The sequence below is a fragment of the Hylobates moloch genome, unplaced genomic scaffold, assembly GCF_009828535.3.
Source record: "Hylobates moloch isolate HMO894 unplaced genomic scaffold, HMol_V3 SCAFFOLD_8, whole genome shotgun sequence".
Lineage (NCBI taxonomy): Eukaryota > Metazoa > Chordata > Mammalia > Primates > Hylobatidae > Hylobates > Hylobates moloch.
The window spans coordinates 74,927,886-74,940,312 of NW_026652283.1; the positions used below are offsets into that span (position 1 = coordinate 74,927,886).

The 12,427-nt window shown below is 43.1% G+C and overlaps 1 protein-coding gene across 1 annotated transcript in view; it reads right to left on the bottom strand.

Moving 5' to 3' along the window:
• CACNA2D3 (calcium voltage-gated channel auxiliary subunit alpha2delta 3) overlaps positions 1-12,427 on the bottom strand; it is a 961,034-nt gene that overhangs the window by 577,417 nt on the left and 371,190 nt on the right. Inside the window, 1 exon segment of the mRNA XM_058443425.1 lies at positions 8,975-9,137. Within this exon segment, the coding sequence (XP_058299408.1) occupies positions 8,975-9,137 (163 nt within the window).

Below are 12,427 nucleotides of genomic sequence, written 5' to 3' on the forward strand. Positions count from 1 at the left end.
AGGAATCAGTTGACTAACGCACAGGTGAGTGTCTCTAAGGTCAATGAGTAGATAGTGCGTTCTGGACAGAAGTTTCCATCAGCTTGGATTTGGGAAGAGTACAAGAGTGTAAAAAATGAAAAGATTTTCTTTATGTCCCTGGAAGCTATTGCTTCCAAACAGCTGAGGGCCCCCAGGTCCTTCTAAGAGTTCCCAGCAAAAGGAAAGCAGAGCATTACTTGAAGCCTGATATGGTTTGGCTGTGTCCCCACCCAACTCTCATCTCGAAATCCCATGTATTGTGGGAGGGACCTGGAGGGAGGTAATTGAATCATGGGGCAGGTTTTTCCCATGCTGTTCTCATGATAGTGAGTAACTCTCACGAGATCTGATGGTTTTATAAGGAGTTTCCCGGCACAAGCTCTCTCTTTGCCTGCTGCCATCCATGTAAGATGTGACTTGCTCCTCCTTGCCTTCCACCATGATTGTGAGGTCTCCCCAGCCATGTGGAACTGTAAGTCCATGAAACCTCTTTTTCTTCCCGGTCTCAGGTATGTCTCTATCAGCAGTGTGAAAACGGACTAATACAAAGCCTTACAGCCTCTCACTGACATACACACCAAGAACATACTTGACTGCCACCACAGGCTGCAATACTTGCTGCTGCAATTTTCACGGTGCTGAAGGTGGCTCCACCCTTCTCCTTCCCAGGCAAAACAAAGAAAGCAAGTGCTTGATCATGAAGTTATCACGGAAGTGACCTTGACACCTCTCTAAGCCATTTTTTAAAAATAAATCACCTACAAACTCCAGCTCCCTACTATTACTGTAACCTTTCACAAATGTCGTGGCACCAGGGTGAAATAAAACACTATTAGTAAACATTCCTGCTCTCCCATTGTCCTTTACTGCTCCTGGCACCATCTTTCAGAATTTCTCTAGCCTAGGTGCAGCTCCTATCCAACTGCAAGACTCCATCTGGATTCCCATTCCTTTGAAAAAAAGAGATTAAAAATACAAACAAATTAGATCCTGAAAGTAATTACTTCATTAGGTATACATCTAAAATTACTGTCTTCAGAAACAAACAAGAATCAAAATTTAAATACAAGAAGAGTTGACAGAACCAGCAAGCAGATAAAACAACAACCATTTGTGATGGCCTGTAATCAGTTCAATTCAACGACATCCTTAGAAGCGCATTTCTATTCCAGGTCCTCTGCTATGGTCCCTAGGGAATGAAAAAAACACAGCCCCTGCCTCCAAGTTCAAGGGAGGAGAGTGCAGTGAAAAAGAAACTGCTGAAAAATGTGATGAATAATCTAACAGAAGGAGAGACAAAACCCCCACAGGGGGGCATAAATGAGGGGGCAGAGGATGGTTCTGGAGAGGAGGGCTAGGGCCAGAGGGAAATATACAGCAGCTGTGGAGCCGGGCTCTCAGGAAAGGACAGGTCTTTCCAGAATGGAGAAAGGACAGTACCCTCGGCAGGAGGTCAGAGCCTAAGCAAAGGTCTTCAGAGAGTCTGGAGTCCTGGGGTCTAGCATGACGAGGAAGAGGGGGAATGGGGTAGCCAGGAAAAGAGAGCAGTAAACCAGAGCTGGTTTGTGAGCATGTTTGCACTTCATTCTACAAACAGGGCTGAATGGAAGGAAGGGGTCTGGGCTTGGGAAAGAGCATCTCCTGCATGTTTTTGGCAGGACAGTGATGGTAACCCATCTGGTTTGCTAGGAGCTGAGTCAGTGTGAGGAATCAATGTGTATCAAATTCCTCCGTGTGGCAGGTGTTCTGCTGGATGCTGCACCTTCACTTTCTTTAATGCTCAAAATGACAATTTACATCTTACAGATGAAGAAACAGAGGCCCCAAGAGTGAAATGCCCTTTCTAGTCCACCATGCTGATACTCATAGCATTGGATGCAAGTCCAGGCCTGTCACTCTCCAAAGACTCCTTGATAGCTCTGGGAAGAGCTCCATGGTAGACAAGAACAGAGATGATAGGGATGGCAAAGGACAGTGACCCAGGTGAAAAGGGAACCAGGGGACAGTGTTTCAGAAAGCCTTAGGCAGGAAGCATAAACTGTTTTCTCACTTGGATTTTGGGAAAGAATCACCTGTACCTAAAGTGATGCCTTTGAGTTTTGCCCCAGATAACCTCCCTGGACCTGACTCTAGTACAGAGGCTGTGGAAGAACTGCCTTGGAGGATGGTGGTCCCCACTGATTCTATAACATATGGGGTCATTGCCAATGAGATAATGCACTGAAAGTCCTCACTACGGAGCATGGCTGTTGGTAAGTAATCCACTCATCCATCCATCCATCCATCCATCCATCCACTCACCCACACACCCTTCATCCATCCATTCATCCATCCATCCATCCATCCATCCCCCCACCTACCCATCCATCCATCCATCCACTCACTCACCCACCCTTCATCCATTCATCCATCCATTCATCCATCCATCCATCCATCCCCCCACCTACCCATCCATCCATCTACCTATGCGTGTATCCATCCATCTATTCATCCACCCATCCATTTATCCATCCATCCACCTACTCATTCATGAAATGCAACTTCCAGGCTAAACATAAGCCTAAGCATAGGACTGAGGAGCCACAAAGGGCCAAATAACACCCTCCTTCTACTAATACAACCTCTGAGAAAATACAGACACAAACCTATGCATACACAAATATACATCTCTGCAGACTTATGTTTATGTGCATCTGTGTCACATACACATGCAGAAGTATGGAGGCATTGCAAATAGACTTGAACTCAGCCACTCAACTTGTGAATTTTAAGTCAGGGATAGTTATTTTGCCATATAAAATATAATTTCCAAACTAGAAGAGAAAAACTATGAGTAATTTGGGATGACAGCTGTGGAGTTACTTCAGTAGCGCTATCTTGTATGTTTCTTACCAAATGCCTTAGTCCTATTACGCTCACATTGCTGGAATAGGGGTTCCTGGAATCCAAACTACATCTTGGGAAAGTTTCCTGGGCCTTGCTGAGGCCTGTAGGTACCAACAGACCATGAGGGAGGAGGTTCTTGAGTGTTATTTCTCTAGGTCCAGAGCAATGTGCTCTGGCGTAATTCCTCTGATCTTGACTCCCAATACCAAGTTATGGCCATATCATCATCACATTCCATTAGGCCTGGGAGACAACAAGGAAGCAAGATTGGAGCCTAATCCAAATGCTTCAGTTCAGAATCCCGAGAAGAAAATCCATTTCAAGTTGGAATTTGTTTCTGACATCCTGGGGTCAGTCACTCTTGTTCACTTATGTGCGTGTGCTCTCTCTCTCCCTCTCTCTCAAACACACACACACACACACACACACACACACACACGTGTGAAGGGAAAAGAAACAAAGGGAAAGAAAAAAATTTTAAACAGCTTTTTATAAGGTTTGTGAGCCTTCGTGCACATCAACTAGCTCTCGGAAAACAACATTTTAATGATTTCCGTGTAAACGAATCAGAAACATATGGATTAAATTTTCCTTGAAATATACACATGTAATTAAGGGGAAAAGTGCTTGGCAAAATGCATTTTGTGTTTTATCAAGCTCAACATTTGAAAAATAGGTTGAGACATCTGACAAATCCAAATTCAGCAACCCTGCCCATCCCTCCAGCAGCCTGCATACTCTGCTCCTAAGCAGGGGACCCAATGCCATCTCATCAGACTTCTGCCCTTTTCTTGGGCTTTTTAGAAGAACCTATTGGATTGTAACAGACAGATTGATTTCTCATGCTCTGCAGTGGTGGTTACAGGTCTTCCCTTTCCTGGAGCTCTTTTCATTTTCAGGGGCTGGACCCTGAGCACAGTGTAGCTTTGCAGCCCAGTTTTCCCAGCCTGACTGGGTGCCCTGCTAGGGAAGTCTAGAGGATGAAGGAGTGGTCTAGCCTGTGTCCTGCAATTCACACCTCCCCTTCACCTCTGCCACTTCAGCCTACCTCTCCCAGATGTCCTCCGTTACTGGGGGAGTAAGAGGAATTGAGATTGGGTTACTTCCTATGTCTTTTCTTCCTCTGTGCAAAAACAAAGTGAAAAGAGTGTTTTGATTGTAATCTATATTCATTCCCTTACCTTGCAACAAGTATTTATTGAGCATCTACCATGTGCTGGGTATCATGCTGGGGTTCCCGCCTTCATGGGGCTGATATGCTCACTGGAGCTTGCTCTCTAGGGCCCCAGGCCCAAGGGCTCTCACCTTAGCCATCCAGTCTTGGCCCATGTGCCATTCTTCTCTGGATTTTCTCCAAACCAGGCCCTGAACGCCTCCTCCCTCTCCCTCTTCTTCAGTGTGAGTGGGAACCAGTATTCTTCAGTGGCTCTCTTCCTGGCAAAGCTGTCAGCCATATTTCACCTGTCACCATCATGTTCATGACCTCCTGATGGCTCCCACAGCCTCTCACCACCTGGCCAGCCCTTCCAGGCTCCATAACTGCCTTTCTGACTTCCAAAAAGGAGCAGTTGTTCCCACTGCTGCTGCCACTTCGGCTGGGATCTGCCCAACTTGCCCCACTCCACAGCCCCCTTGGACAACAAGCTCCCTCAGTCTTGGACTTACAGTACCTACTCACCCACTAAAGGCCCCCCTTTTAATGCCATCACCTGGGTGATTAGGTTTCAACATACAAATTTTGGAAGGACACATTCAGACCACAGCACTTGAGTCCTGGGTGGACACCATGTGCCATCCACCCCTCTAAGTGTTTAATCCTCAGCACAACCCCCAAGGCAACTCACTATGATTGTCATCTCCAGCTTAGGGATGAGGAAAACGAGGCACAGGTATTGTATGCAGTCACAGATGTGACAGTGGGGCAACCCTGGGGGTAGTGGGTCCTTGTCAGGTTGGATCTGGGTGTGACTCTGGCCCCAGCCTCCCTTCATTCCCAGACACTTCCAGGCCTTATTCTTTAGCCTTCCTGAAGAGTCTGTGGGCCACCCAGTCTCCTTTCAAAAAGTTTCTTTGCTATCAGCCAGGTTCTGTTTCTGTTGCTTATAAGAACCATGAAAACACCACAGCCCTGGATGACGTCTCATAGCCCAGGAGGCACAGGCGTCAGTGGCCTCCACGCCTGTGGGAGGAAAAACTCATCTGTAAAGAGCATGGGCAGGGGTAAAGGGGGCACAAGGCTGCATCTGCAGGGTCCTCTGCCCTCAGAGAACCTAAAGTAGAGAAGGAAAGACTGCATGCTCTGCATTCACAGAATAGAGCAATGCTAGAGCAGAGGAATAAACAAAAGTCACTTCCAGCACACAAGACAAAAGGAATCAAGGAGGTTATATTTGAGCTGGTTTCTAAGAATGGGCATTAGGACAAGCAGGAAAGGAGGGACAGGGATAATAGGAATAAAAACAGTGAAATAAACTACAATGGAAGAAAGAGGAAGGTGTGTTCAGTGAACAAAAGCGGGGTCTCACCTGGGTGGACAGAGGTGGAAAATGGAAATGAAGGAATAGGTTGAGAGCACAGCATTTTCTTTCACACACATTCACATATTTACAAACACACATGCACAGACCTGCCCATAGAGAAAAACACATACATATAAGGTGTATGTGTATATGTACCTGTATGTGTGTGTGTATGTGTGTGTGTGTGTGTGTGCGTGTGTATATGTATATATATAATGTGTATATAAACTTTACAGCACTTCAGTCGAGAAAGTCCTTAAAAGAGTTCAGCTTTATCTGAATTCTCTGCCAGATCATCAGCAGTTCTCGCAAAAGCATCCTGCCTCTTGCTTTACTCAGAGGATATGGAGTCATTTACGGCTCTAAAGGTATCAGCCATTCATCTTCAAAGTCTCCGAAATAGTAAGACTCACAGGCTGGGGATGCCAGAGCAGCCACTCAGCAAACATCTGCTGAAGGAGTTTCATGAAAAAAGCTGCTGCATCAGGCACCCTGAGGGCCCTGAGATGCATTTCTAAGGACTCTATGAATATGCCTCTGAGTTCCCATAGGCACAGCTTGCCCACATCTCCAACTTTGAAGCTGCAGTCTCTTTCAGTGCTCAAGAGAAAGGCACCTCAACCAGAGAGGAAAGCACGAACCCGGCTGAGCAGCCTAGTTGCCAGGCCCGCCCACGGAGGCAGAAAGCAGATTGTAGAAAGCAGGTAGTGTTTACCAGCTAGTTTCATCTAGGACTAAAAATTATACCCCAGAACACAGATCACAGAAGCTCCTAGGCAAGTATCAAACCACTATATGCCCACAGAAGTCCAAGCAGCTAGGAGAGCATGACCTTGTATTGGTTTTCTTTGTTGGGGGTAAGATTTCCAACCCAAAAACAGCACAGCCAGTGACCAATCTCCGAGCATTTGTTTTGAGTACGTCATCAATAACTAGATCTGAGCTGGAGGGCCTTCTTAACATAAAATATATTTCTGCAGCTTGAAAAGGAAAAAAAAAAAATGCTGTTAGGGGCTGGTTTGAATTAGGTAGAGTGGAGACAGGAATGTGCCTGAAGTCCCTGCCTCTCCTCTGCCCTTGGGCAGTGATTCACTGCCTGGCTGAGACAAGACAGAACACCTGGCTGACCCTGGTCCATGCCCCACAGCCTGGCTGGGTGACAATGGACTGGGCAGAGGTGATGGGCAGATCCCAGGAGGGCTGCTGAGGATGACTTTGAATATCATTATCTACCTCCCATGGCTCAAGAAATCTGACGATCTCTGAAGATTCTGTCTAGGGATCATTACAAGCATGATTCCACAGCCTGGGTGATCAGTGGTGGTGTGGGTCCCTTACGTGTTACTACCATTAAAAGGCACAATTATGCCTTTAAAGCTAGAGGTGCAATTAAATCTCTATAATGGTGTTAATGGCTCAAGAAACCTTGAAGCAGCTGTCATATTTTAAAAGATCATTCTGAATTGTTTTATGTCTGAAATCGCTCTGTAAAATCATGTTAATGTTTCGTCTTCAGTTGGGAATATATTGAATGCCAAGAAGATGGCTTTCTTTTGGCCACATTGCACAAAAAGGGGCAGTTTCATTTAGGATTTCATCTGCTGACAGGATCATTCTAGAGAACTAAACTCCACTAAACGAAGCTGAGCTCAGCCCTCTATGTCTTGGTTCCATTTGTTTCTAAGGAAGAGTCCAAAGTAAAGAGTAGGGTAGAGGATATGGCCCAGTCCAGAGCCCTCTAGGATTTGTTTAGATTGACATCACTTTCTCTAAGAGGAAAAAAGAAAAAAAGATGAACTGTGGCCCTGCCCACGTGAAGAAGTAGACAGGTCCCATCCTTGGCACTCCCACTGTCCCCTGGCTGTCCACACTATGGCCAATATGTGACACATGGTGTTCTAATTATCTCATTATCTGTTCCCCAAATGAACTGTGAACCCCTTGAGGGAGGGGCTGCATCTGATTCACCTCAGAATCCCCAGTAACTATCAGAACAGTTAATGAACGGGGTACTGCCTCCACTGACCCTTAAGGATTGATAACAGGTAAACCAGGAAAAAGAGACATTAGGTATCCAACCACAAAGAACACGCATAAGAAAAATGTTTCAGAGACAGTTAGTTGGAATCTCTTTAATCACTGACCAAGCCCCTTAAATAGTGACTTAGAACATTTCAGAAGTGCAATTTGTATTCATGTTATTTTCCAATAAAAACAACGGCAGCTAAAATGCACTGCGCACTTTCTGTATGGTACTGCTGTATTAAGGGCTACAGACACATCATTTCATATCCTCTCACTAACCCTCTGAGGGAGGCAGTATCATTATCCCTACTTCACAAATAGGGAAACTGAGCCTCAGAAAGGCAAAGTTGCTTGCTTAAGATCACACAGCCTACAAGAGGAAGAACAGGACTTAAACCCATAGCCCTTGCTCTTGACTACTGAGCTCTTGTATATGATTTGGAAACTGGATGCTGTGATAGAAACTGGCCCCTGATATCTTTGAAACCTTGACGGGAGACAATGTGGCACGCTGTTTACTTTGAAGATCCCATGACTTTCTGGCTTATTTTTCTAGGAGGATAGTTCTTTGTTTAGAAGTTTTTTAGGTATGACCACGTACAGCAAACTACTACTCAATAACAATAGGATAAAGATGCTGAAAACAACTTAAACTCTTTACAAACATCATTCCATTTAGCCCTCAAAACCACCCCCATGAGGTAGATATGATTATTATTCACATCATAAGATGAGAAAATTCAGACCTAAAAAGATGAGGTGATGTGCCCAAGGTCATAGCCAGAAAGAAGTAGAACACACTGTCTGACCAGAGTCCATGCAACGTCAGAGCCCAGTCCTTGGCCGCTATAATCCCAACTGGAATTGGCAGATGGGAACTTTGGGAAAAATAAACTCCAGAGTTCATGTGAAGACTGGATTTGAGGCACACAAGCCTGGAAATAAGGAATTCTGTTAAGGTCCATGCTGCTTTATACTCTGAGAAAAGACCCCAGCTGTTTCCACTGCACCGCTAGGAGCTCTCCAGCCCTTAAATGCCATTCCACAAACGGGAAGAAGAAAACTAAGGTACCACAACAGGGGTCAGCAGACTACAGCCTGCAGGTTACAGCCAGCCATCTCTTTTTGTAGATAAATTTTACTGGAACACAGCCATGCTGACTGATTTGCATTTGGCTGCTTTTGTGCCTGAACAGCAGAAGTGAGTAGTTGCAACAGAGACTCTATGGCTGGCAAAGCCTAAGATATTTACTATCTGGTCCTTTATAGAAACTGCCAACCCCTGTTCTACATGTTAGAGAGCCTGATGTAAACAACCAGCCAGAGAAACAACAAGCTCAGAAGCTCCAGGCAGAACAGGTACATGCTTCACCTATCCAGTTGATACCTGACACACTCAGCTTATAAGTGTGCTTTTCAAAAAAAATGAAACAAAACAAAACTATATCCCAAACCAGCCAGCCCCTGCTTCTCAACCCCCTGACTCTTCACCTTCTAAAAGGAGCAGCAGCTGGGAGTCTTACCTTTGTTGTACATGTTCGTTGGTACTTGGACGTCACTTAAACTGATGTTCACAGGCAAATTATTAAAATGGTCATTTGGGGCTAAGATGAATTCCTTTCCCAGCTCCAAAAAATTCCCATCTTTGTCCCTTTCATTTATCAGCACAGCATTGAAGTATTCATACTGAAAGACAAAATCAAAAAACATTCCATGTGGCTTAGGGAAGAAGACTGTGAACTCACGTAGACCTGGGCACAGGCCATGTGCCATCCCTTACACTGTGGACCCTGACCTGCTCACATAATCTTTTTATGTCTTATATACTGTCCATGGCTGCTTTTGCATAGGTGAGATAGCATTATATAAATATTTGCCAATGTCACTAAACACTCCTAGAAAACATAAACGTTAAGGGGCAACACAGTACTTTCTTAAGTGCATATAGAGAAAACTGCCCTAGAAACATTTTAATTCTTTAAATTTTGAAGAGAGACCCTGACTTTATGCAGCCTACGTTAAGTTGAAGGAGGCTGAAAATCAGCAAAAAATAACAGGTAAATATATGTCAGATCTTCATGCTTGCTATAGAGAAATAATACAGCAAGGTAAAGGGATTAGCAGCTTCAGAAGGACTGTGTGTTTATACATGGCATTTGAGAAGGTCTCACTGTGATGGCAACACTCAAATAGAGATTAAATGAGGGGAGAAATCCAACTGTGTGGGCATCAGGGAAACATCCGAGAAAGAACAGCAAGGGAAAAGCCCTCAGATGGGAGTGTGCTGGCATGATTTACAAATGGCTATATCATCATCATCTCGCATATATACAGAAGGCTTACTTTGTGTCAGAAATTACTCTAAGTGCTTTTCATGTGTTAACTCATTTGATTTTCCTAACAATGTTATGAGGTGGATTTTATGAGTATTTCTACTTCACAAATGAGGACACTTAGGAACAGAGAATTTATGCATCCTGCAAAAAATTACACAGCTGATAAGGAGAGCCAGAATTCAAATACAGGCAATCTATCTTGAGTCTGTGCTTAAATCTACTGCATGAGACGGCCAATGGCAGGTGTGGGTGGAATTAACAGAGCAGAACCTTAAAATAACTACGATTAATACGCTCTAGAGGCTAATAGAAAAACTGGACAACATGTAAGAACAGATGGGTAATATAAGCAGAGAGGTGGATATTCTATGAAAGAATCAATGTGAAATGCTAGAAATGAAAAACACTGTAACAGAAATGAAGAATACCTTTGCCAGTTCATTAGTAGACTGAACACAGCCAAGGAAATAATTGCAGAGGATGAAGATGCGTCAAAAGAAACTCCCCAAAAAGAAACGCAAAAAGAAGAGAAAATAAAAAGGGAACAGAATATCCAAGAATTGTGAGATAATCACAAAAGGTATAACATATGTGTAATGGGATACGAGACTGAGAAGAATGTAAACTGAAATATTTGAAATAATAATGGCTGAGTATTTTCCAAAATTAATGACAAAAATCAAGCTACAGATCAAGGAAGTTGACAGAACACTGAACACAATGAATATTACAAAGATTTACATCTACACATATCATATTCAAACTGTATAAAATCAAAGAAAAAGAGAAAATCTTGAAAGAAACCAGAAAGAGGATGGGAGAATCTTACCTGTAGGGGAACAGGGATAAGGATTACATCAGACTTCTCTTCAGAAGCCATGCAGGCAAGAAGAGAATGGAGTGAACCACTTAAAAAGTGTTCAAAGAAAGAACCATCAACCTAGAATTCTGTATCCCATGAAATTACCCTTCACAAGTAAAGGAGAAATAAAGACCTTCTCAGGCAAACAAAAATGAAGGAATCTGTTGCAAGTAGACTTGCCTTGCAAGAATTGTTAAAAGTTCTTAAGAGAGAAGCAAAATGATATAGTTTAGAAATTCTCATCTGCATTAAGAAAGGAAGAGTGTTTGGCCAAGCACAGTGGCTCACACTTGTAATCCCAGAACCTTGGGAAACCAAGGCAGGAAGATTGCTTGAGCCCAGGAGTTCAAGACCAGCCTAGGCAACATGGTGAAACTCTGTCTCTAAAAAAAAAAAAAATTAGTCAGGCAAATTAGTCGGTTGAGGCAGTACCCGCCTGTAGTCCCAGCTACTTAGGAGGCTGAACCAGGAGGATCACCAGAGCCTGGGAGGTTGAGGCTGCAGTGGGTCATGATTGTGCCAATGCACTCTAGCCTGAGTGACAGAGTGAGACCCTGTCTTACCAAAAAAAAAAAAAAAAAAAAATAGTGTTAGGATTAAATGAAGGTAGATAAAATATTTTGTTATTCTTAACTAATCTAACATATAACAGCTTGTTCAAAATAATAATAATAATAAATTACTGTCTATGGATAAGTGAAATGAGTAATAGCAGTGTTATAAGAAACCGGAGGGAGGAATGTGGAATACTCTGTGCTATGATTTGAATGTGTTCCCTCCAAATTTCAGGTGTTCCAATGTGACAGTAATAAGTGGTATGGTCATTAAGAGATGAATAGGCCATGAGGGCTCCTCCCTCATGAATGGGATTAGATGTCCTTATAACAGGGATTGACAGAGAAAGTCTGTCCCTTTTTCCATTCTATCTTCCACCAGGTGAGGAAACAACACTCTTCCCTTCAAGAGGATACCGTATCAGTGCATTATATTGGAAGCAGAGCAGCCCACACCACACACCAAACATGCCGGCACCTTGATCTTGGGCTTTCCAGCCTCCAGAACTGTGAGAAAATAAATTTCTTTTCTTTATAAATTAAGAAGAATTTATAAAGTCTCAGATATTCTGTTGTAGCAGCACAAACGGGCCATGACACTCAGTTATAAGATACCTGCACTACACATTAAGTAGCATAAGGTTATTTGAAGTGGACTTAAATTAGTTGTAAACGCATACAGCAAACTTTAAGGCAACTACAAAATAACTGTAAAAGGAAGTATAATTTATATGCTAAGAGAGGAGAGAAAATTAAGTCACATAACATGTTCAATTAAAACTAGAGAAGGCAGAAAAAGAGTAGAAGAAAAGAAAGAAAGAAAGAAAGAAAGAAAGAAAGAAAGAAAGAAAGAAGAAAGGAAAGAAAGAAAGAAAGAAAGAAAGAAAGAAAGAAAGAAAGAAAGAAAGAAAGAAAGAAAGAAAGAAGAAAGAGAGAGGAGAGAGAGGAAGGAAGGAAGGAAGGAAGGAAGGAAGGAAGGAAGGAAGGAAGGAAAGAAGGAAGATGGACAGATCTGGGGTAGTGAATAGAAAACTGTTACAAATATGGTACATATAAATCCAACTATATCAATAATCACCTTGAATGAGCATGGTATAAATACATCAATCAAAAGACAGGCTGTCAGAGTAGAATAAAATATAAGAACTAACTATATTTTGTCCATAAGAAGCCCACTTTAAATGTAAAGACACAGATATATTAAAAGTAAACGGATGAAGAAAG